The 25,763-nt window shown below is 33.0% G+C and overlaps 2 protein-coding genes across 2 annotated transcripts in view; both read right to left on the bottom strand.

The window, feature by feature from the left end:
• Positions 1-9,017: 9,017 nt before the first annotated feature.
• Positions 9,018-25,763, bottom strand: part of LOC148607595 (uncharacterized) — a 32,260-nt gene continuing 15,514 nt past the window's right edge. Inside the window, exons 6-8 of the mRNA XM_088543546.1 lie at positions 11,767-12,189; positions 11,082-11,315; positions 9,018-10,487 (exon numbers count right to left, since the gene is read on the bottom strand). Coding sequence (XP_088399672.1) covers positions 10,276-10,487; positions 11,082-11,315; positions 11,767-12,189 — 869 coding nt within the window. The 3' untranslated portion in view covers positions 9,018-10,275. The remainder of the gene's footprint in view (positions 10,488-11,081; positions 11,316-11,766; positions 12,190-25,763) is intronic.
• LOC148607596 (uncharacterized) lies at positions 14,256-22,934 on the bottom strand. The gene is made up of 3 exons (XM_088543764.1): positions 22,424-22,934; positions 20,244-20,354; positions 14,256-14,876 (listed from the first exon to the last, which is right to left on the bottom strand). Exons 1-3 carry the CDS (start codon positions 22,749-22,751, stop codon positions 14,515-14,517), a joined length of 801 nt encoding a protein of 266 aa, XP_088399890.1. The 5' UTR covers positions 22,752-22,934; the 3' UTR covers positions 14,256-14,514.

The raw sequence follows: 25,763 nt of genomic DNA, 5'->3' as shown, positions 1-25,763 counted from the left end.
ACCATGAAAACTTATTTGTTCAATGTGTCATAGTTTTCCTTTCCTCTACTGTCCGCCCTGGACTTGATATTTTATTAACAACTCGGTGGGTGTGTCTAGAAAAGCAGAGTACGCTTACCCTATCGGTGCACCTGGTCCATACTCCCAGGTTTTAGTAGAGTCCGAGTTGCTCATTTACTTTTGTTACTATGTATATATTATTCTGGTTATTTTATATTGTTCATTGTGTTTGTCTCTGGATTACATTCTTTTGATTTCCGCTAGCGTCTTGGTTCCCTTGATTACTCTTTCAATATATTGGTTAGTTAACCACCAAACTTCTGGTGAATATGGATCGTTTCCGCAAAATCAGGATTTCCCTCACACACACGCCTTATTTTTCCCATTGTATTAACGAATTTTAATTACGTATGAATATCGCGCACCTTATTGACCTTTAAGGTCGTAACTGAAATGTCAAGGTCACAGCTGAACTTGTAATTTTCTAGCCAAAATTGTCCTTGTGGACACTCTTTAATCAAAATACTTTCATTGATTTTGTTGATCAAACATGGCATATTTAAAGTACTTATGAATATCTCGAAACCTATCGACTTTCAATGTCAAAGTTCAAAGATACAAGTCACAGCCAAGCTTATACTCATCAAACTAATAGTGTCCTTATGGACACTCTAGAATCAACATGCTTCAGTGGATTTTGACCGAACATTGTATGTTGTAAGAACTCATGAATATCTAATATGCAATTAACTTTCAAGTATGAGATGTGTTTTGATGGGTTAATCCACATGTTAAGGGTTTCAATGTGACCACTGTTTATACTGTTGGCTATAATAAATGTATGAATTTGTTGCGGTCCATCATATTGGACTCTGTTGCTGAAATAAGAAAGGACATGGAGAAATGCCAAACATACAAAATTAATTAACCACATAAACAGCTAATTCCATCAGGAAAGTCACACTAAGGTCTTCAACAAAGTGGAATCCTCATCAAAGTACAAGTGCCAAACGGCCCCACTAATATTAAGTGACAATCTATAGTATAACAGTGGCAGTATATATTAATGTTAAAAAGCTGAACTATTATTAGGATACAATGACATAGCAATGGACAGCAGTTTCTTATTTACTTGCACAGTTTATATATGTAAGACAGTTATAAGCATGTATTTTGATAGGTAAAAGATAAGTATGGTCACTAGTTATATATTTTGGACTTAATGTCTGAATTTCTTTTGAAATCAGAGGCACATGATATTTATGGAGAGATTCAGACAGAATCCTGTGGTTTCCTGCAGCATAATTAATTTTTATGCACTATGAAGCAATAAAAGAACTCGCTAATTTTGCGTGCGCTGGTATGCTTATAATGTATTTGGGGAACAGTTCCACTATATTTTTATAGATCCTGTACAATGTTCATAAGAACCTAATTTAATCCACACAATTTGTCTACATTTTATTAATACTAAAATTCACATATAAGAATATTCAGAACTACAACTATCTAATTCAACAGACATTTCAAGACTGCCCTACCCAACACGTGTATAAATTATATGAGCCCAAGTGCCGTTGGAAATGTGCAATACATGTTTCATGTTTTCATTGTAAACAGATTCTAGTAAGGCTTGGTTTCAGAAGTAATAAATCTCCATTACTCTTGTTTATCTAACGGTTCAAGTCTGACATGCAAGATGATTAAAATGTATGACTGTGACAATGGTTTTTAGGGTTTAATGTTTTAGATGTATTGCAAAAAAAATTCTGAGTTTAGGCAATAAAGTTCTGCTTTCATAAGGTATCAGCAATGTAAATTAAGCATGGGAACATATTTCAAAGATATTTGAAGCAATGAATCAAAATAATCTTTTTGAATAGAATGAAAAGTATTTTCAAAATTTAAAAAAAATGTTTTTAGCGTTTACAGTAAACATTTTAAAATGGTTGCTATGGATACCAACTGGTTGATAAGGGAAAAACATCTGATCTGCTAAATTATTTACTAAATAACAAGATTGTTTAGTTAGTATATGGAGTGGAGTATACACACTTTTTGTGCAATTCCAATGTACATTTGCAGCATGAACATTTTGAAAAATGTTAATATTTTGCAATAAACTGCTATTTTTCAAATGTTTTTCGGCACGGCAAACCAAAAAGGCTTCTCATTTTTATTTATGGTTCTTGTAAAAAGTCCCAAGCAAAGACACTAACAGTTAAAATCATTTTAGTATAATGTTGCAAATTGGAAATGATTTAATTGTCATAAAGGTGATATTTGTGAATTTTCATGTTTTGAAAAATAGGTCAAATATAAGTTACCATAGCAACAAAATGAGAATTTTCCAGAATTTTTGTTTTAAATTACATAGTATAGATGTATCTTCTAAGTAACTATCCATTAGAGCTGTTTACAATGTAAAAAATGCAATAAAAAAAGAGTTTTTAAACATTAAAAAATGACCCTTTTTCTGTAATTTTTGTCGTTTCCATGGATACTTCAAAAAGCATCACTATAGTTGCGAAAATTTGATGAATTATGATTTTATTCTCCATTACATATCCATACAGTCTAGATGGATTAAAAAGTGTAAAAAAAATTAGCAGGGGAAAAAATTGAGATTCCATATGAAGCTTGATGGTTTATGACATCCCCTCTTAACTATTCATAGAAATGCTTTTTCGAGGAGTGAAATTTAACAGTGGTGGTTCATAATTTGTTTTTAAAATTTTATTTCGTTTCTTTTTTCTTTGTATGTTTTGGTTTGTGTGTTTGTACGTAAAAAGGAGTGCAATTTATTTTTGTATCTATACAGAAGTGGAATTGCACATTTTTGTCTTTATGTAATTGAATTGAGTTGTATAATTAGTTGACAGAGTTATTAATGCCAGATCCAGAGATTTAAAAATTGGGGTCCTAACCTAGTGTCCAAAATTGGGGTCCTAACCCAATGTCCAAAATTAGGGTCCTAACCCAGTGTCCAAAATTGGGGTCCTAACCCAATGTCCAAAATTGGGGTCCTAACCCAGTGTCCAAAATTAATTAATTATACCAATATGCAAACTACTTTCTCACGTCTATGAAGGAACGCTAATTAACGTTCATTCATTCATTCATTCATTCATGATCTCTGGTCAGAACCTTGTCACAATCCAAATTATGAGGTCAATATGAAAAATTATGTCCATTGTTTATGATTCAATCTGCAGTTGTATCATGCTGTGATCAATCGACACCCCAAAGTGATGACTTTTCATTCAGAATTGTCAACTTTCCTCATCTGTGGCAACATCCCTTCAACACCTGCGTATGGAGTGTTCATATCACAACTCATACGTTATGCCAGAGCTTGCCGAAACTACGCAGACTTTGTATCGCGCTAGAACTCTAACAAATAGGCTTCTGAAACAGGGTTATGTTGCCACAAGATTGAATTGATCACTACAGAAGTTTTATGGTCGTCATCGTGAACTCGTGGATCGTTATGATGTATCCATCAGCACCATGAAAACTGATTTATTCAACAGGTCATAGTTTTCCTTTCCTCGTTTGTCTACCCCGGACTTGACTTTTTCTGAGCGACTCGACGGGTGTTTCTAGAAAAGCAGAGGACGCTTACCCAACCGGTGCACCTGGTCCATGCTCCAAGTTTTTTTATAGAGTCCGAGTTGCACATTTGCTTTTGTTACTTTGTATGTATGATTTTAGTTACTTCATGTTCTTTGTTGTGTATGTTTGTTTTCCGTGTCTGGTCTTTGTTCCTGGAAAACATTATTTTGATTACCTCTATAACCTTGGTTTCCTTATTACTCTTATAATAGCTCTATTTAATTTCTACACAGAAGATAGCTCCAGACCGTTTTTCGTGGTTTTTCGAGGAGCACTAAGAAAAAATGGACTAATAAATGGATTTTAGCATAATTAAAAAATATCTGCTTCAAATATTTGGAATTGACTCTTTAAGTACATGTCTAGAAGTACATTTATCGGTAGGGTGTAAAAATAGGGTTTTCTCAATAGGATACCGGGGCGGATCCAGAGAAGTTGAAGGGGGCCAGGCTTATATTTGCACTCAAAGTTGTCCAAATTTTGCACTAAATTAACAAAATTTTCAAATCAAAATGGGCGGGGTGTTCCAACCCCAGAATCCCTTTGACACGTCACTAAAATATATATTTGTTGAATAGACGTGCGGGTAACTTTAATCTAATTCGGACAAACTGAAGTCACTTACCTGTAACAAGTATGTCGTATCAATGTTAAGACTGCTCCAGCTATCAGATATATAGCCCTACTAATATATAAACTAGACGTGTTTTATATTAGTCGGGTTGCATATTTTATAGCGGGAGCAAGCCCCTGTGGACAACTGGGAGATGATTTCTAGTATCGTATTCTCTTTGATGTATAGTATCTGTTATTACTAAGGTTTTGGATGCAATAGATACGCCCATATAGTTTTGTTTTTTTGAGGACGGCATGCTCTGTGTGATGTCCAGTCAATGCATTCAACTACTCCAGACATATACTCCTGACCAGGACTGGTATTCATGAATAAGGAATGACGTTGTTAATCTGAACCAACTTTATGTGATATCAAACCTAACGCACAAGTGAATCAATGCAAAAGCTGTTTATTGAATTGTCGAACTATCGAATTTTCTAAGTTTTAAATCAATGCTATTTTTTTGCATCCATTTTGCCGTCTTTAATTACCGCCACTGAAATATTATAAAACTAAGAAATGTGGATCTTCTTTTCTTAGTAGCTTCTTCAATTTTCTGTTGTTGTTAACCTCGTTTTAGACTTAATGTGTCCTGCATTAAAACTTTTTTGCATCAAAGAAAGCTTAATTACATGTTCAAGACTTTGGGTATTTTATGGAGATGGCAAAAAATACAAGTAAAAGTCAATGAATTTAAGGAAATGTTAATGCTATTGATTACAATAAAAAACATATTTATAAGCAGTCTGTGCTACGATGGGATTTAATGATAAAATTATATTGAAATCTATATAAAAAAATAGATGTCACTTTAAATGATACTGTTGCTGCCAACTTTACAAAAAATAATTAGCATAAAAAAATCCCTGAGATATATAGCAAAGTATGGCATATACACTTTACAAGCAATGTATTGCCTGGTGTTGAGTACGTTTGAAAATACAGGGTAAACGCTCCACATATAGAGTATCCTTTTCAATAATTATCCCAAAAACTTTGTAATTTAATCCTTTCTGAAACGATTTATTGAAACCTTAACTTTTTTCTTCGTTGCTTTCGGTTTTAGTTTGTATCGATGTACTCTTGTCTCGCCCCGGTGTACTTTTGTCTTGTCCGAATGGGATTGTTCTGTTCGTTGCTGCTCTTTTCTCAACAAAACGTGTCCGCGTGCGTTTATGTATTCCTCCTGTTCGTGTGCCTTCTTTCTTCGTCGTTGAACAAACAAGATAAAATCTACAATTAGCCATGAGCAGACGACCAAAGCGGTAACACCAGCGATTAACGCAAGTTTAACGTCCTTTTCCATTTTTAAGACAAACTTGTGTTTTGAACGTTTTCAGCAACTTGACCACTGTTACTAAATTTAAGCATCAACGCACTTCATACGTCTATGATTGCCTTTTAAGCAAAAGCTTGACTATCATCTCACGTGTTTTGCTCTCATTAAATTCCTATCAATTAGCTTTACAGCCTCTTTGATAATTGAGAAAAAAAAAAACCCAAATGACTCGCTATTTGTATCAATATTTTACAAACCATCTCAAGTAAGCTGTAAATTTTCTGTTGTTATTGTACCCCTGGCGATATTTCCAAACGTCAGTCTAGCCAGGCGGAAACTCGTAAATCAAGGCTTTTGATATAAAGAAAAAAATTAACAAGAGAAGAAGACAAGGAGAAACGGACACTGTGGTTAAGTTGAAGTTAATGACCATTTTCCCAATCTTTGGGCTTTGTTTCTTCTTCTAAAAGGCGCATCGATATCGAGTGTTCTAATTGTAAACAGTACTGGACGCAGAATAGACAATTTCTGTGCCGGTGAGAACTTGTGTAGTACTTTCATCGGACACTACTGATACACAGCTACTTCGTATTTAGACAAACAAGAAGTGCTTAGCGACGATTTTGCAAGCAATTGAACTTGGTCGCTTACAAATTATCATTCAAACACTTACTCAGGTACTCTTACTGTATAAGACTTGAGAAGGGAAGATGTTCAAACGTCAAAACGTGGAAGATCTTAAATTCCGTTTTCAGGTCAGGTTATATTGTAGTCTTGTGACATTAATTCACAAATCGACGAAGAAAACAACAACAAATTAAAAACAACAACAACAAACAAAACAAAACAAAACAAAACAAAACAAAACAAAACTAAAAAGTAAAAAAAAAAACAAATGAAAAAAAAGAACAACAATAGAATACAAAATTTGTATTTAGATCAAGAACAATGATAAAACCGTTAGATTTGCCATTTGAGTCAGTACAAGATTACAGCACAGTATTCTGTCTGTCTTTTTATCTGTACAGTATAGTAACTGGGGCTTTGATGTTGTAACGTTTTCATCTATTACTTCCGACACACAATGTGTAAGGAATCATCTACCTTGTCTACGTTCATTCAACCGTCGGTACGGCCAAAAGTGCTACATGTGATAATCATATGTTGTTCGATTTATATGATAATCTTTGATAATTAATATATTTATGGTTGTCATATGACTATCATATGATTCTCATGTCTAAATAATGGCGCGTTAAGGTATAATTATCATATGAATAAAAAAAAACATGAATGTCATGATTATAAACATGATTATGAAATAATAACAATCATACTCCATGAATACATATGATAATCATATGTTGCAATTCATACGATTCACATGTGTTGCACTTTGAGCTGTAAATGATTCTGAGAAATTTACACGATCGATTCATCAATATTTTGAATTCACCAGCTATTAAAAGATGAACCGACGAATACAAAATTTAATTTAGAACGAAATAGTAGATCCTTGTTGTATGTCCTACAGTAACCTTTTGACTGATCGAATAAATGAACAAGAAACAATACATGTCTGGACATGCCTCACCGTCATATACTTTTATCAGCACATAAGTATCTACAAAATGTATATAAACACCAAGCAAGGTAAAAAAAACTACTGTAATATCGCAATGATAGCATATAATGCTAAAAAAAATGGCTTTGTTAAACATGCCAAAAATGAAGGAAAAACACAATTATCACTGTGCGAAGTTTGAATGATATTGCTTTGATAATTTGTAAATACATATTATAAATAAAGTATGTATTCCTATAAGCGTGACGGACGGACGGAGTCGAGTGACAACTATTCATGGACGTAGGTAAAAATCTAGTTCAAGGTCGAATCAGTACATTCAGTCGTATAATTAAATCGAACCATGGTAATCGAATTGTATATATTACCTGGTAATTGAATTATGAGAGATAAGGTTTTAATGAATAATAAATATAATATGGACAGACCAACACCTATAGAGTCTCCAATGTAGAACCAGTGTCGTAATTAGTGAGCAAAAAAAAAAAAGAAGAAAAAAAAAAGACAAATCTACAACTTCCAGTCAAGGTGTGAAATACATGAAGAAAAATCGTAATTGAACGTCATGTGTTATAATTTTTGCTGTTCATTACGATAAGACCAGTCGTATGGGTCATCGCGAGTAAAAATACTTAAAACTCAGATGTAGTAGACAGTTGATTAAATTAAAACCAGATAGACAATTTTGGAGTTTTTCTTATCATTGGAAATAGTGCACGGAGATCCGAATTAGGACATAACACTTTACTGTTCAATTTCATAACGATCAAATCATGTTACAGTGCGGGACGACATGATTTACATAATAATCCCCAACAGGGGTTACACAAATTGGAGCAAGAAACATAACGTTTAGATTTCGCTTGGTTTTACACTGAACCTTAAAACTATTTGCTTTCACGCTATTGGTAAAAGGTGACCTATTTATAGTATCAACATCTGGTGTCTACGAGTTGTAAAATGTTCGAAAACACACAACTGGAATGGTTTATGGGAAAAAACATGAAAGTGGCGCTTATCGTTGGTTCAACATCTTTTATTTTCTGCACATGGCTTATGGTTGACTTCGTATTTTACCTACGACGGAAAAGGCGCGAAAGAAATATTATTGCTGAAAATAAGAGGCGTAGAAAAGAGAAACATGTTGGCCATGATGAAGATGAAGAAAAATCACGAAAAATGCATGATGACCACGACAAGAGTAATGGATATAATTTACTTCAATTACCAAAACGTAAAAAGACAAAGGTCGGTATCCTGCGTTTCCAGACTCATTGAATTTGAGAAACACAGTGCTTATAATTTCAGTATTGTTACGTACGTCGATTTTGATTTTGAAAATGCAATTTTCGTTCTTATCTATTTTCCATCTAACAGCCATTATAGCAATATATCATACTAGGAATGCTGAGTAAGCTACATGTCATCTGTTGAATAATTAAACCTTGAGTCTAATCATCTTTCTAAGACATATCCGTGGCAGATGACTTCCGGGGGAATGAGGGATCGGAACCACTCCTCTTTGTTGAAAATTTTGTGCAAAAGTTTCGACTGGACCCCTTTTATACACAATATCGCCTGCGTTCTTACTATAAAAGTAACCATTGTTTGCTGTTTTGAAGATTTTATGTATACCCATAATTTCATTTGAAAATGTGTTAGTATCAAGTTGCTATGACTTGTGAATTTACAGGGGCGATTCTAAAAATGTTGAAAGGTGTTTGAGAGGTCCGATCCAGAAATATACAAAAAAAAAGGGTTCCACCTACTTTGGAATTTTACATTTATCTTTACAAAGACCTGTAGGGTGTCATTGCTAAACATATTTTTATATCCAGCCTGCGATTGCGATAATCTTTGCTTTTAAATTTTTAAGTAAATGTCAAATTTCAGTTTGCATCACTTTGAGAAAAAAGCTTACATTTTTCCAATTCAATAAAATATCTTTAATCTCGAAACAAATTTTCGTGACATCTCTGTTTTCAAAACAGACTGAAAATTATAATAAAATAACAAAGCTAAAAGTAAAACGAAAATTAAAATAAGAAACAAGAAGGGACCATCAGAACTACATTTTTTTTACAATATACATATCTGTCCATATTTGATTTCTGTCTTACATCAGATCCTTTACGCAAAGCGACCACGAATCGGAAACTACTAATATTTAAACATTTCAAAAGTGGACTGATTTGTCGAAGTAAGTTTTTTGTTGTAGTAAATTGAGAGATGTTCATGTCATAGTTTTAAATAAAACTTTTTTATGCAGAAGGTTCTTCATATCTTTCGAAGATGTAGTCATAGTTTTATGTAGTCCGATCAGAAACTTTCCAGAGACACGTGGGGCACGGATGGTTTTGACCACCCCACCTCCTTTTTATGGAGATTCAACTATTGCCATTTGCACAATAACACAATCTAACAGAAATCCGACCAAGGGCCTAATTCATAAGATAGTGGTATTATGCATTCGTTTGTGATATTTTCAATGAATGTGTAAAAAAGCACGATTTTTAACCAAATTTACAAATCGGAAAGTAATAATGGTTCTCGAGATAAAAAGGGGGTGTCGTAACCATCCGTGCTGTAAGTGGATGGTACCAGTGGAAATTTCGGTTGGGATGCTGTATGTTGCCTCGCCAAAATGTAAAGCTCCGAATGAAAGAAAATGAATAAAACGCAAAGCTGAAAAAAAGGTTATGAGTTTTCAGCATAAAAATCTATATTCACGAACACAATACAAATGTAACTGGTCCTGCATCTTTCCATCTTGGTACACACTGTAACAGAACATTCCCAGATAGAGCACGACGTCAAGTTTTGTTGCAGACCTTATTATATGGATGTTATATATAATGGTAAAAATATTACAAATCTGGAAACTAGTGTTTTTGTTTCCAATAATAATTTCGTAAAAATAAGTATTAACTTTTCCAGTTTATAAACCACAAATTATCCAACATCCTACACGTTTGCATGCTAAAATATTGGAATTATCTCTATTTGAATAAACATTGATAACAGAGCGGTGAAGTAGTTGAATATGTACATTAAACATTTGCCAAATGGTCATATTTGAAGAGTATATTATTATATTCATACTTCCATATACAAGATAATATACACAGCGTACAAAATTAAATTCTACAAATAACTTTCAAGTTTCTTTAACCTGTTTATTTAGTCAGTTCCCCAAACAAGGACTTCCGCGACGTGCAGAATATTTGTGTGACCTTTCACTATTTGGATCTGAACATGGCGTGCCACAGGATGTGTTTTGCACATCATGATAATTCGTTCCCCATTACTGGCCTGGCCTTCGTAGTGACCACACAGCTCCATGTTGTGGAGTGACTTTCCTATCCTGACGTCAAAATCGTGAAGTTTGTATCCTGTAAAAAATATGTATTTGAGCGAATATATTCAAGTCTGTAAATACAATGTATTACCTGTAGTTTTAGAACTAGGTCCAGGTGAAAATAGTTAAATTAAAAAAATACGACCGGGTAAAGCTATTACTTTTAAATTAATCTATGGACAGAATTAGTGAACATATATACGTCAAACAACATTTTGTATCATTGTCCCGTTCATTTTCGTTCCTCACGAGAACACCATAAAACAGAACGAATTCGAAATTGGAATCGAATACGGGATCAGGGACGATTATGTGAAAGAACATATGTTTTTAACTAAACACAGGATTTCATGAAATTCAATTCATCAAGCATATACAACCATATAATTACAATGATATTTGATCTATTTACAGAGTAATAATAATATATTTGTTTCATATATCCAATCCCTACAGGTTCGTAAAATAGAATATCATATGAACATGTATGAACAAAGGAGACTATAAAAAAAAACATAATGGACACAGTCATGATTAGCGCACACGACAATAAATATATGTGTGATTTTTGGTTTGATTACCCTTTTTAGTATATGTAGTAATCCGCATATTGTTATAATTGATTTACCACAGCAGTCTTTTCGGTTGAAAATTTCGATCTCGTATATTTTGTAGTGTTTGCCCAGGTCAATTCGTAGCCAAGGTTTACTCTCTCCATTTGGGTATCTAGTATGAGTGAAGTCATTGAGGTTGCCGTTAGTGGCACGTCCGGCACTAAAATGTCCATGAGACGAACTTTGAGAAGACGTTTTTCCAGCTGCAAGATTCACTAAACAGCGGGATTGTTTAGATACTTGATTTGCTGAAGTGATTAAAAAATACAAGAAAATACATTAGCAAATTATTCAAATTACTGAGTTATGAATAATATGATGTAAAAGGACAGTATGAAGCTAGATATTACTGGACGAGTGTTCTGAAACCGACGGAGTACACAAAAAGGACGCCACCTAGTAGAACATTGTTTAAAATGACTCGTCTATTATCTTGGTTTTTTTTTATTTTCTTGTCTTTGTATCATATTAAAAATATCTGCGTAATGCACTCATTTGCTTATAGAACATCCCAACAGTATATTTACTTACATCACTTGACGCTAAGAAAGAACAGGTTGTCTTTTATCTTAACAAATCAACCACATTACTTTCTGAATTTTCTCTTAAATATTATTTAGTACAATGGCCATCAAATGCAAAACTTTGCAATTAAAAGGAATGTTACTCCCAATCATATAAAACAGAAAACGATATTACCTTGTAACGCAGAAGTAATGGTTTCATTTACTGTTCCTTTTATCTCATTTTTCCCAGCGTTAACCTTATCCTCAACAAACTTTGTTAGCACGTCTGTTTTATCCTGGACAAGCTTTGTCAGTACGTCTGTTTTAGCTTTTACCAATCGATTTAATTCGGTGTTGATAGATTGTTTAATTTTTCTCTCTACTTCAGTGTTGATGTATCCTGTAATTACCTGGTTAAGTTCACTTACGTCTAAATGTGCCATAAGGGGAGCTTTCATGTCATTTAGAAGAGGTAAGGCAACTTGACTGTCACATGAAATTCCTTTATAAAGTTCCATAAGAATAACAATGTACGTGCTAATGATTTGGAACATCTTGTTGCTGCGACCGCTACGATTGACATTTGTCAGATGAAGATTGTTTACTTGATCGCAATTTTGTTATTATATACATATTTTGCTAACAAAAAGTAAATTAAATACGATGGTTTGAAATTGGATAGTTTGCTTTAAGGGTTATTTTAACATTGAAAAAGTCTTCCTTGGTCATTGGAAACCAGTAAATTTATTCACAAAAGTTCAACAAAGGTCTTCATTTTAAATAAAGGTAAACAAATTAAATAAAGATTCATTTGGGCGCAACTGATTATAATTCTGTCTTGTTAAGGAACGTATTGAGTTCAAGAAGATACTAAGAAATTAGATATTGTGTTTTTTAATCTTTACAAAATTCGTCCTTGGTGAAGGAAAACCGGTTTTTAAACACTCTGCATTTAGTATTTGAGTACAAGTAAACAAATTTATAATGCATTCTAAATACATAATTGAATCACAAACTAGATATCAAAAATGATAACAATCATAAACAATCTCAGACTGAATACAAGTTTTGTTCTGGACCATATGTGCGACATGGATAGAGTACTTGGTATGTAACACATTTTGAAACAAGTGCGTTTGCAGAAAACTATAATTTCGTCCAAAAAAAAAACAAAAACAAAAACAAAAACAAAAACAAAACAAAAGCAAGTGTTACTCTTTTCACTTCTATGATCTTAGTGGAGTCCGAGTTGCTCATTTATTTTGGTTACTTTGTATGTATTATTTTGGTTATTTTTTGGTTATTTTATGTTCTTTGTTGTGTGTATTTGTTTTCCATGTCTGGTATTTGTCCCTGAATTACATTCTTTTGATTTCCGCTAGAATCTTGGTTCTCTTGATTACTCATTAACCACATTTCACAAGTTATCTTTATATACGCATATTTAGATATTGAAATAACTTAATAAAGGTCATATAGTGATCACAGAGCAGTAAAACGGCTGAAAAATCGCATCAAACATTTACAAGAGGCTCATATGTCTAGTAAAAAAAATTATACTTTCTTAAATCTATATACAGTTATCGTTTTTTTTTGTACCTATAACATTTGTGAGATGGTTACATGTATAAAATTAGTTTAGGCATTTAGGCTATCGTGTGGTTTTATCAATAAAATATGTGAATCCTTTTTACAAATTGATTGAAAATGATTCTAAAAAGGATTGCAAATCTATCAAGTAAAAATAACATATTAAAACTTCGATAAAATGATCGAAATAAATATATGCCCACACAGAATATGAATAAATATATGCCGGCATAGAATATAAATAAATATATGCCCACATAGAATATAAATAAATATATGCCCACATAGAATATAAATAAATGTATGCTCATGTATAATTCATTTTTATATAAAGTCCGTGTCTGGAATTTTGAAGTGGAATGATTTGAGAAGAAAAATATAGTGGAATTAAAAAAAAAACAAAAAAAAAACAAGGTGAATTATATATTGCAATTATAATATAAAGGCAATGTGTGCGAAACATTTGCTTATGCACATCTTTATTTGCTTTATATTTTAAAACCATGTTTGAATACGACATTTTTGTGTATTCCAGAATCTTTGATTGTGTCTTTTTTATCTCTAGGCCTTGATTAACATTCTTCTCGAATCATATTTACTTTGAAGCGAAGTATTTAAGTTGTTGTTATCTATACTACCGAATGAAGAGAGCCGCTCTTATTTATTCATCGTTCATTTTTTGTTGAACATATGTTTATTTATGCCATTGTATGATTGTTACTTATTAAACAAAGTATAATCATGGTCTACGGAGGATTACGGACAAAAAGGGGAATGCCATGATCAAGTTCGAATTTCAGGACCACCTGATAGATAACAAGAAGTTATTGCAAATCTTGTTGATTTCTAATATTCAAGTCAACACTTTTTCTCTTTACCAGGAACCACCTTTTGACTTGATCAGATAGATATTTTTCCAATTCGGAATTTGTAACTAACAAATTAATCATATATCGTCAAAATATGTCAGAGGATCAATACGACCATAATAATTAAAAAACACAGTCAAACTGTGAAAACAGGAACAAAGAAGACAACATGATAACATATAACTTCTTGGAAACCTGAAGATAAGAAAACCAAAACAGCATACAAGAAACTAAATTTTTTTAATATAAAATTCTACAAATAACTGAGAATCAGTTGCATCGGAAGTGTCAAGATCCGCCAGTGTAAGATTGTAAGTGAGTAAAGGCTAAAGATACCTCTCTCGTATCAAGAGTTGATGCTAGGTTTACATTTTTTTCCTTTGAATCACAATTACTGATAACACACACACACACGCACAAAATAGAAAACAAACTAAAATAATGATACACAAACCAAAGTTTAATGAGACCAATTCCAACAGTTAAATCTTCATAATAGTGAGACAACTAGCTGCATCAATTGACCCATGTTTCCAAAGTTTGACAGAAACTCTATCCGTGGTTTCCAATTTTACAAATGTTGAAGTTGCGCCTGTATTATAATGACTTTGCTTTGGGAAATTAAACCAACCACGAGACAGTCTGTCTTCATTACGAGATATATACGCTCCATTTGAACCTTTTCCTAAAACATTAACAGTTATTAAGTAGAATCCTTTCATAAATGGAACGAAGACGCCATTTCTGTATGTTGAATTAATGCTATGACCATAAGAAGTCTCGATTTCTGAGAAGTGTACTATATTGTTGGATACCAAACGTCCTCGACATGCTGTGAAACCAACTGAAAAAAATTGGTTCTCTCTGTGTTAAATTAGATCAATATTTCATTCAGGGTGTACAAGCATACGGCATTGTGATAATACCAGCTACTTTGTCGCAACATTGGAGTCAACGGAGAGAAAATAGAGGTCGAAATAAATTCGTTTTTAATTTAAATTGGCTATGTATTTTTCGCGTTCTTAAGCTACAGATATATGCATTCAATTTTATTTTTACAAACGCTGCAATAATGAACGTCTTAAACAATGCAGCGAAAATTTGAATATTCCTGGTGATAACATTACTTTAACAAATGTATTTATCATATTTTCGAACATGTGTGTAAGAGGTTGTTGTAAAAAATGGGTCCAGTTATTTAAAAAAAAATCTTTCAACAAATGAGAGAAATTGCTATTATCAAAGTACTACACACCGGGATTATAAATCCCAGTACGCACACGGCTACGCGGTTCATGTACAATATTTTTAGTTATGATTAAGGACATAAGAAGGCCATATTTATTGGTAAACTTCTTTCATCTAATATTTGAACTTAATATTGAACTTAATATATGAAAACGAAATGGATACTGAACGATTGTGTACTGTTATATTTATAAACAAATGATTCTATGGAAGTGGCAAACTCCGAAACAATTATCAACTGTATTTCTTGCTCTGTAACACGTATTATAGATTGAAATTGGCTTTTGTTTGTGTTGATAGAGATCAGAAAAAGACATGGGCCCGTTGAAGGAATTTTTTCGCATACATGCCATAAGAATTATCTTAAATGATAGTCTAATGACCGCCATATGACGACGTTTAAGCTGCACACCAAAGCTATCTTTAGACCAATGTGATAAAGATAGTCTTAAGGTGGTGGTCATCACGTGTTATTAAGTCTTTATGTAAACTTTACTTTTTAAGAAGGAATGAATTGTACATCAAGTGTCAATGAGAAGTAGTGTATTTATAGTCTACATAACTAGGAAGTTGATATAATTGTAAAATATCAATATTTAAAATGGCAGGTTAAACCTGAAACGTATCCGAAGAAACATAAATGCATAACACCCTTCATATATCCACCAGAGCTCGTAAGAAAGGAGATTACAGAAACAGGTTGTTCTACATCTTTTTTGGACATACATCTCGAATTGGACAACAGTGGTCATCTCAGCACTACGATTTATGATTAAAGAGACGACTTAAATTTTAATATTATAAATTTTCCTTACATATGGTGTTTATATTTCAAAATTTATTCGTTACGCTTGAGCAAGTTCTGAAAACTCTGACTTCCTTGAACGCCATATATATCTGCGTAATGGACTATTGAATCAGGGGTATGCGGAAGTGCGTCTCACAAGGTCTCTTAACAAATTCTATTTTAAATATTAGTCCTTGCTTGAAAAATGCTCAGTTTCTTCTAAAATAATGAGTAATGATTGTTTTTTGTAAATTGTTCTTTGTGCTGATGTGCCCGCTGATTTACCGATTATGACGCAAAAGAATGCAAAATCTATGTAATCACCACCGGTAAATTACGCCACAATGGAAGGGGGAGAATTAGCGCTCTGTAAAAAAAGATTTAACCCACAATTTTGCTTGAAATGCCTGTACCAAGTATGGACCTTTGCGGTACCGGTTACTTCGGTGGTGTAATATCTGTTTTGCCAGATTTGTTCTGGATTTGACTTGATTATAGATCGGATTAGTGCTCGGCAATTTTTTTGTTACCCTTTTTGTTAGCCCTGTTATATTATGCTCTAAGGTTTAAATCGTCTTGATATACGGTTTGAATAGTTCTAATATACTCTCTCTAAACTGTCGTGGTTCGAATTGTCTATTGACCGGCATTTGAAAGAAATTAATGGTTGTTGGTCTTAAAAGTCTTTGGGCCTAGTTTCCGGCATAGGAATTATGGGTAAGGCCAACACCGTAATTTTCGTACACATTTTGGCTCCCTGTTTTGGCCATCCCTATTCTGGAAAAGATATTAAAGTGAGACGATATAGCATATCAGTTAAATAACTCATTCCCAAAAGGACTGGCCTGTTTTTTTTTGTTGTTTTTTTTTGTGTGTAAATTTTTATTAACAAATCGGTGTAAGAAAAAATAATAAAAAAAAAATGTTTGGCAACTGACCAATTTTTAACGTAATGGGCTTGTCACATGACGAAAATGTGCGTTTTTGGGTCTTAAATATTCTAACTTACCTTCCATTTAGTTGAAATTGACCGGTAAATAAGTCTTTCTCTGTTTCTCGAATTTTTAAAAAAAATAGATGGGGTAAAAAATCCTTACAACTTATTTTTGAAATGATAAAGGTATATATTTTTCGAATGCAAACAAATTCGATCACCTTACCATTATTTTACTGCGAGTTGTTGTCAGAAGAAGGCATTTCACCAACAAATCATATAGAATCTCCATTGCGTTATTTTTGAACATGTCATAGAACACATATTTTAGTTTGAATCAAAAATAAAATAAAAAAAGAATTTTATAATTTTATGTATGCCCTTAATTATCATTGAAAAAGTCCATTTAGATACGCGAATGTGTCATTAATGTTCTATCGTAAACGAGCCGCGTTACCCTGTGCGTAGTTTAATTTAGTAACATGGTGCGTAGTATTTCCATTATCGCGATTGCTCTAAATAGTTATAACATATTCTATATAATTAGATCCGTTTTCTACAGCAGTCTCAGATAGCTCTATACGCAAAATATACTAAATGCATATGTAAATAAATATAACGAGAATATGTCAAAGAAACAACAACCCTCCCGGGATGAAAAAAGTCAGCTAATATACCAAAAATATCACATAATTATAACATTTTCTGGGTGAATGATTTACGGAGTTTACAATGTAACAAAAAGACTGAGTTGAATGTTGAATGATCGCAAAAATACATAGGTGATTTAAATTTCGGTGAAACGAAATCTTATAGATAAAAACGACGTTATTTGTACCTTTACTTTTTCCCAGTTTTCTCCAATATTTAGAAAAAAGGAGTACAATGCGTTCAATTGAAATACATTACAGTATCTTAAAAAATACCTTTTTGCGTCACTGCAACTGTTTGAAATATCCGTCTATATGATTTTTACAGATCGATAAATGTTAGGTGATACTTCTAAAAGTTTTTTACGAGTTCGTGATATTTACCTAATTCATTGAACCTACATAGTACTAGATTACATTTAGAACATAAAGCGAAGGTTGCATTCATATATTGTATTATCTGAAAACGAATATTCAAATTTGTTCAGAAGTAAACTGGCCAGATTTAAAAAAGTAATATGATTGTAATCACGCCAAAGCCCATTGCATTTCTAGCACTTGTCTCAAGGTAGGAATATCTGGTATCAGTTTGTATTGTTTCATTTTCACTTATGTTTACTTTTCTACTTTTATATTGATGTTGCATATGTAGGGGCAACTACTTCGCTGCATCCTGCCCTGTGGTGTAATGGTTCCCTCGTCATTTATCAAATACCTACGTGTGGCCTTGAGCTGACATTTTTATAAGGTGGGGTTGTTGTGTTTTTGACAATATTACCATATTCATTCTCGTTATATGTGGAAACCAAAACAGACAGTACTAATATTGTTGGAATAGAATATGTGTTTCTCTTCAGATAATTGAATTTGTTATTGAGAAAAATACGATTTTAAAAAATACAACGTATCAATTTAAATCAAGAGAAACTCATATAAGAATTTAAAAGAAGAGTTTTGCGTCATAAGTATGAAAAATCGAAAACAAAATTACAATGGTTAAATGATGAAAATATTGTTCATGCACAATTAAAGTTTAGTATAAAAAATAAACAAAATATCAGTATGAGACTTAAGAACTGAGACGAAAATGCGAATCTTAGTCGGGGATTCACACAATTTCGTGCCGATTGCAAATACTTTCGATATTCTTCTACATTTGACAAATATTTTCAATCAAAATATTCAGAGATATTCAGTGTAAGAATGTTCGAAAATTTAGATCTGTGTCTTAATTAAGCTTACAACAACAGAAAGGGGCATATTCGTCTATACCAGTTTCCGGCCATGTTATGTCCTGAAAACTTGAGTCTTTCCACTAAAAAGAAGACTGAACCAAGACAAAACATGTTTACGAGCTGTTACAAAATTACAATACTGAAATGACACAACAAATATTCGTTTATATGGAACTTTCATAATTTCTTATGATATTAGGAGATTTGTGCCACATGCTTCAACAAACTATATTTTGTCAAAAGGTGTCTTGATTCAATATTCTTTTATGGTTTAAATATTCGGAGCATGTGATCAATATTACGAAAAAAGGTATGGTGTATATGTCAAAGAGACAACAACCCAACCGGGATGAAAATGTCAGCCCAAGGTGATGGCCGATCATTGGTCTTTAATGGCAAGAAAACCGCAGGGCAGGCTACAGCTAGAACAAAACATCCTTATACACAGGTACTGCGAAAGAGTTACCCTATTTACCCAAGTAACATACAAAAAAATATAATAAAACGGAACCAGACAGAGACATCAGAAATTCCCGACTTGGAACAGGCGCAAAAATGCTGCGGGGTTTACGTACTTAGGCGTAATCGCACGCCCCTTTAAAATCTGACCAATGTGGAAGAAATATTACACATTAAACATAAAAATCATTTCAAAAAGGTTTGTGTCCCTTGGTACAATGGAAATAAAGAAACTGAATATAAATTACACAAATATACAAAATAAAGACTATTAGTAGTTAACTGATATGCCAGCTCCAGACTAGTTTAAAAGTACGAAAAGTGATGTACCCATCGTACGTAAAATCATTCTCAATTCTTCCCATGGGGGTTGAGAGAGTAATCAAGGGAACCAAGGTTATAGCGGTAATCAAATGAATGCAATACAGGGACAAAGACCAGACATGGAAAACAGACATACACAACAAAAAACATAAAGTAACTAAAATCATACATACAAAGTTACAAAAGTAAATGAGCAACTCGGACTCTACTAAAAACTAGGAGCATGGACCAGATGCACCGGTAGGGTAAGCGTCACGGTACATCAAAAGTCATACAATAATGACACAACCCATGTCATACCAAAAACTGTTTTTTAATATAAAACCATCTGCAAAAAAAATGTTTCACGAATTCAGGCCCACTTTACAGCAATGTTTCCATGTGCTGAGTAGATAAACTGTATAAGACATTTTGTTGACAAAGAAAGCATATATTATAATTAATATTATGCAATAGTCATACTGGTCTGAATAAGTTTATTTTCTGGGCCGAATTGAATTCAATAGCAACTGAATATACTCCATTACAAGACTGCAGACATGCAATGGATGATAAATACACACTACAATATTACCTTTATTGTTTGTATCAAATAGAAGCTGTCCTACTTCACTTGATGTGTTTTGTAATTTACCGTGGATCTGCTGTATAATGGTAGACACATTCTTCAGTTCTTTTTGTGTGTCTATATTTGAAATGAAATTTGTATGTTAAAGGACTTAATCTAAATGTTTACTACTCGACGTCATTAAAGGTTATGACCTTCTTTATTGTTTTTTAATTGAACCAATGGAGTAATATATCTATGTGTGTGAAACCCTTTGGAGTACTTCTCTTTCTAAGAATCAGGCAAAATGTGTATCAGGTGTGGCATATGAACATTGTTTTACATTATTAAGTATACATATCCCATAACTTCCAGAAATAGTCATCCTAATAGTCCTAATTGTCCAATATAGTTGAAATTTACTATAGAATAATATTGGGAAATTTCCCTATATTTGCAGTAAACAATGCTTCAAGATAAATTTAGAAAGCCTTTGGTTGTTTTCTATATGTATTGAATACTGACCAAATTACAAAAATGATTTGCCACCAATTGCCCAATTCTTACACAGAATGGTACTTAAATGTTGAACTGCAAAAATTCGGAGACAAAATGTCCAATATTTCCAAGTTAACTACTACGCGTACAACATGATACTTAATTAAAAAACGAATGATTTCACACTAATGATAACAGTGCTTGGCACGTGTCGCGGAAATTCTTTGTAGATTTTTACCAGGTTATATTCACTTGGAATATGGCGGTTGCCCCTGTCGGAGTAGTCGTAGTACATGTTGGGCATGCCGTCAACCCTTCAGGAGCACCTGATCAAGTTTTGTTTCAGCTTTTTTTAGTGGTACGCTACATTATGTATGTAGATAGGCTGTGTTTCATGTGTTCACATTTAAGCCGTTTTTGTATTTTGACGTATTTGAAGATTCCACTGCTGACGTTTCGGTACACTTTTGCTGTTATTTTGAATAGAGATGGCGGAATACTATAAGGAATTATGATATTCGATTGATTGACGTTTTTGCCCTACTAGAAAAGCAGAAGACACTTACCCTACCGGTGCACCTGGTCCATGCTCCCAGTTTTTAGTAGAGTCCGAGTTGCCCATTTACTTTTGTTGCTCAGTGCGTGTTATTTTGGTTATTTTAAGATCTTTGTTGTGTATCTCTGTTTTCCATGTCTGGTCTTTGTCCCTGGACTACATTCTTTTGATTTCCGCTAGAATCTTGGTTCCCTTGATTACTCTTTCATATGATTAATATTCGAACATAATGTTTTTCTCTACGTATTGATTACAAAATTATAGGTAGTCGGTACAATGTATTTTGTTATGAGTATGACATTGTAACAACAATACCATTCTATTCCAAGAATGGTACGATGAATATGGTAAAGTCCAATATTTATAAATGAGAAAATTTTGGAGATTATTATCATGGTAATACTGATAAAAATAGCATGTTACTTTTATATGGAAAGCAACATACGATATTCATTTGGAATGTTTATTGTAAGAGCTACTAATTTAAATTCGTAACCCCCAAAAAGAATATAAGATGTAGAAAAAACAGAGGAACATATGTGCTTACAATACAAACAGATTGATGGATATTTTCTGAAAAAAAAATCATATAAATGAAAAGGTGTGGTTTTAGTTTAATTCTATCAGTACTAATACACTTTTCAGGTATTTTTTGGGAACATAAAAAAATCAATAATTCATGATGTTTGGTTTTGCAACGTTGCCATGTCTCGAAGCTCGATACTTAAAGTTTTGTTGGTGTATTCCAAAAGACTTTATTTATTGAGTGTCAGTCTCTGTAAGAATCAGGCAGAGAGTGAAACATGGTGTGAAAGACCGCACCATTTTGAACGTTTAATTTGATTATTTGCACAATCAGAATCAAGGAAAAAAACAAGATTTTCCATATCATGTTGGTAAACAGAGTAATAATTTTACTGAAATGCACTGAAAATGAACATTTCAGGGGCAGATAACTCAAAAATCTTATTTTTCTAACATTCTATTGATATTGTTTTAGCAAATCTAGTGTTGGAGAGATCAAATAATGGTCTTTTCAAATAGAGCATCCTTGAGTGAAATGATATTGTTAAATAGGTGGGTTTTTGACATACTCGTTTTTCCCATTTTGCCCGATTATTACAAATACTTACACTTAATGATATTCACCTACCTTCCATGACAGTTGTTAAAGCAATATCAACAGAATTTGTAATTTTCATTGTCGCTGAATTCACTCGGGCGTCGAACAATTTAGTCAATTCGGATGTTTTTGCATTTACAAGTATTTCTATCTCTGATTTCACCAAGTCCTTTATTTTCCTCTTAACTTCAGCGTTCACATAATTAGTTATAACCTCATTTATTTTAATGACATCCAAATTAGCCACTAGAGGAGCTTTCAAGTCATTAAGAAGAGGAATGGCAACCTTATTGTCACCAACATTTCCGTCATAATGTCCCCACAACATAAACACTAAACTAAATGTTTTGAACGCCATTGTCAAGATCCAAAACAGCGTCTGATGTCCGAAATTCACTCTAGACGCTACAACCAGCCCTCAGAAAATACAAGAATCTTGCTAAGTTGGAAAATTGCGAATGATTTTACGGGACGTTATCCGATTGTCAAGCGACGTTTTACTTGAATAATGTCAGACAATTTCAAAAGGCCTGTCTGCAGCGGTTAGTAAAAAAGGAACCATACGACTGCCACTGCGAGCTTGCGCCAATGTATACATTTTATCCATGACATGAAACCTACATAATAAATCAGTTTAATGTGAAATGTTTATGTATCAGAACAATTTAGTTATCATCTGTATTAAATAAGGAATGTTTTAATTGCAGATAAAGTAATTAAATATTGTTCAACAGATAGAGATAAAGAATATCTTTATCTCTATGTTACAATTCCAGTGTCAAGTACATGTACAAGTCTTACTTTAATTATCTATTCATATATATTCAATGTAGAATCAACGATATTGTTATTATTGACCATAGTATAAAAAAATATTTTCCTTTTGCGAACTGCGTGGTCTATCTGTATTACATACATAGAAATATTTTTTATACTGTACATAAAAACCCAACTAAATTGGATAATATTGAATTCAGCTAACTGCTTGGTTGGTCTTTTGCAAATTATATAATAATATGATTTTAGGCCTTTTATACGCGGACCGGAGAAATTTATACCTATTTATTGCAACACTTCCTAACGTTTGTGTCCGAGTTAAAAGCTCATTTCCGACAGAGATTTTCTTACTCTTTGTTGCAAGGTGTCAATGGACATTTATTTCATTACAATCAATCATCTGTTCCCGCTTAATCCTAATGTGTTATTCTGTGTATTTAAGAATGCATTTTTGAACAATTTTCACCCAGTCTTTTTAATGAAGAAGAAAAATACCTTTTTTAATCACGACACGCCATTTTTCCCCATATAACAAATAGGAAAGGAAGCCCAAGGTTTACGATTAACATTAGTTTTTTTTAGAAGTATTCATATTGTGGTATTATAGTATGTATGTGTATTTAAAGGTTTTCTTGTGCATCTTCATTGCGTTAATATTTTATATTTCAATACAGATTACATTTGTATTGTAGTGTCTTAATTTATTTATTCAAGGTCTATTTGTAATGGGAGTTGATTCAGGTAGTTCAGGTTTGCTCAGGTGTGAAACAGGTCAGGTGTGTTAGGTATCGATTTCATTGATTTGAGTTCAGATTGATAGTATTTGGCGGGAATCTTGTCAGAGGCAATTCAGATTTCGAGCTAGCCAGATGTGTTGAGTTATTTGAGCTTTGGCTGTGATAGTGAAATTTTTGTAGAATTTAGTTTCCGTTATTTAGTTTCCAGTATTAGTGTTTAGTCTCAGGTTAGTGTTTCATTCTCTGGACTATTTATTTTGTCACGGCTAGCTCTAAAATCCACAATTTTGGCGTAAGTATAGGAATGAGTGGCTTTAAATATGAACAGATGTGTGCTTTGAGTGAGGGCTAGTTGGTAGAAAGTTTTTCTTTACACAATTTATTTGAAAGAAAACTAATTGCGGTTTAAAGGTAAAATGCATAAATCCTGAATCACTGAAACGTATGTGCGAACGTACATTTTCATTGGTAAAGTGCTGAGAATCTAAACGGTATTCATTTATAAATCTGGTGTAATAGTTTTTGTTTCCCGCAGCATTATTTTTGGAAATGTATTTATGATGTTCATATTGTACTGTAAGTACGACTGTTTGACATCGCCTGATTATATTGGGGACATACCAAAGCCTTTGTACTAACAAAGTATACTGTAACTGGTTAGTTATTTTGACAGAATTATTCTATTTTATATTTTCTATATTTTGAACTAAATAGTTACGAAAGCAGTTCGAATAATGTAAAATCTGGAACATTGAATATCTGATCTAGTAATTTATCTGTATTTTTGAGAAACAGATTCTTAGCAGAATGTACTGTATTCATTTTGCAGTGTAGATACATGTACTACTTACAAGACGCAAATAGTTTATATTTTTTAATGCAGTGCCCGTTTGTTCTAAGCGAACTCTGCTATGCGTTTTATGGTGTGAATACAATTATTTGTTATTATTTATATTGTTCTACACTTTCCACATATAAGTTTATTATCGTTATCATATTACAGGATGTTACTTTCCTTATGTTATCAAAGTTGACGGAAAATGATCCAATAAATGTAGCGCAGTTAGCAGTGTTTTATTTTGTGTGTTGTCCTGTTTATTCCAGTATTCCAAATATCTGAGTGTTTTTACTAACTCATTTCTTCGCACAACTGACGGTTAAGAAAATAATCGACCTTGTCATTGCAATTTAGATAAAATTGCTTTGTACGTTTTCATATAAAACCCATTTTTGTGTGTGTTTTTTTCGCACAACTGACGAAGTGAAAACACTAATGTTAAACATAAACCTCAGACAATATATTAATGCTTTTGTCGCTTTATTTCATCTACACCAGACTTGACCTTTTATGAGCAACTAGGCGAGTGTTTCCTGAAAAGCAGAGGACACTTACCCTAACGATGCACCTAGTCCATGCTCCCAGTAGTTTTAGTGGAGTCGAGTTGATCATTTACTTTTGTTTCTATGTACGTGTTAGTTTGGGTATTTTATATTCTTTGTAGTGTGTGTCTGATTTCCCTGTCTGGTCTTTGTAACTGGAATGCGTTCTTTTGATTTCCGCTTGAATCTTCTCACTCATGATAACTCTAACATATATATTGTTCTATTTGTTATGCGAAAGAGTAATCAAGGGAACCAAGGTTATAGCGGTAATTAAAAGAATGTAATCCAGGGACAAAGACCCGACATGGAAAACAGACATACACAACAAAGAACATAAAGAAATTAAAATCATACATACAAAGTAACAAACGCAAATGAGCAACTCGGACTCCATTAAAAACTGGGAGCATGGACCAGGTGCACCGGTAGGGTAAGCGTCGTCTGCTTTTCTAGAAATACCCGCCGAGTTGCTC

The sequence above is a fragment of the Perna viridis genome, chromosome 9 (genome assembly GCF_037379345.1).
Source record: "Perna viridis isolate PV_CMFRI_1.1 ecotype Kerala chromosome 9, ASM3737934v1, whole genome shotgun sequence".
Lineage (NCBI taxonomy): Eukaryota > Metazoa > Mollusca > Bivalvia > Mytilida > Mytilidae > Perna > Perna viridis.
This window is presented reverse-complemented; position numbering and strand designations above follow the sequence as displayed.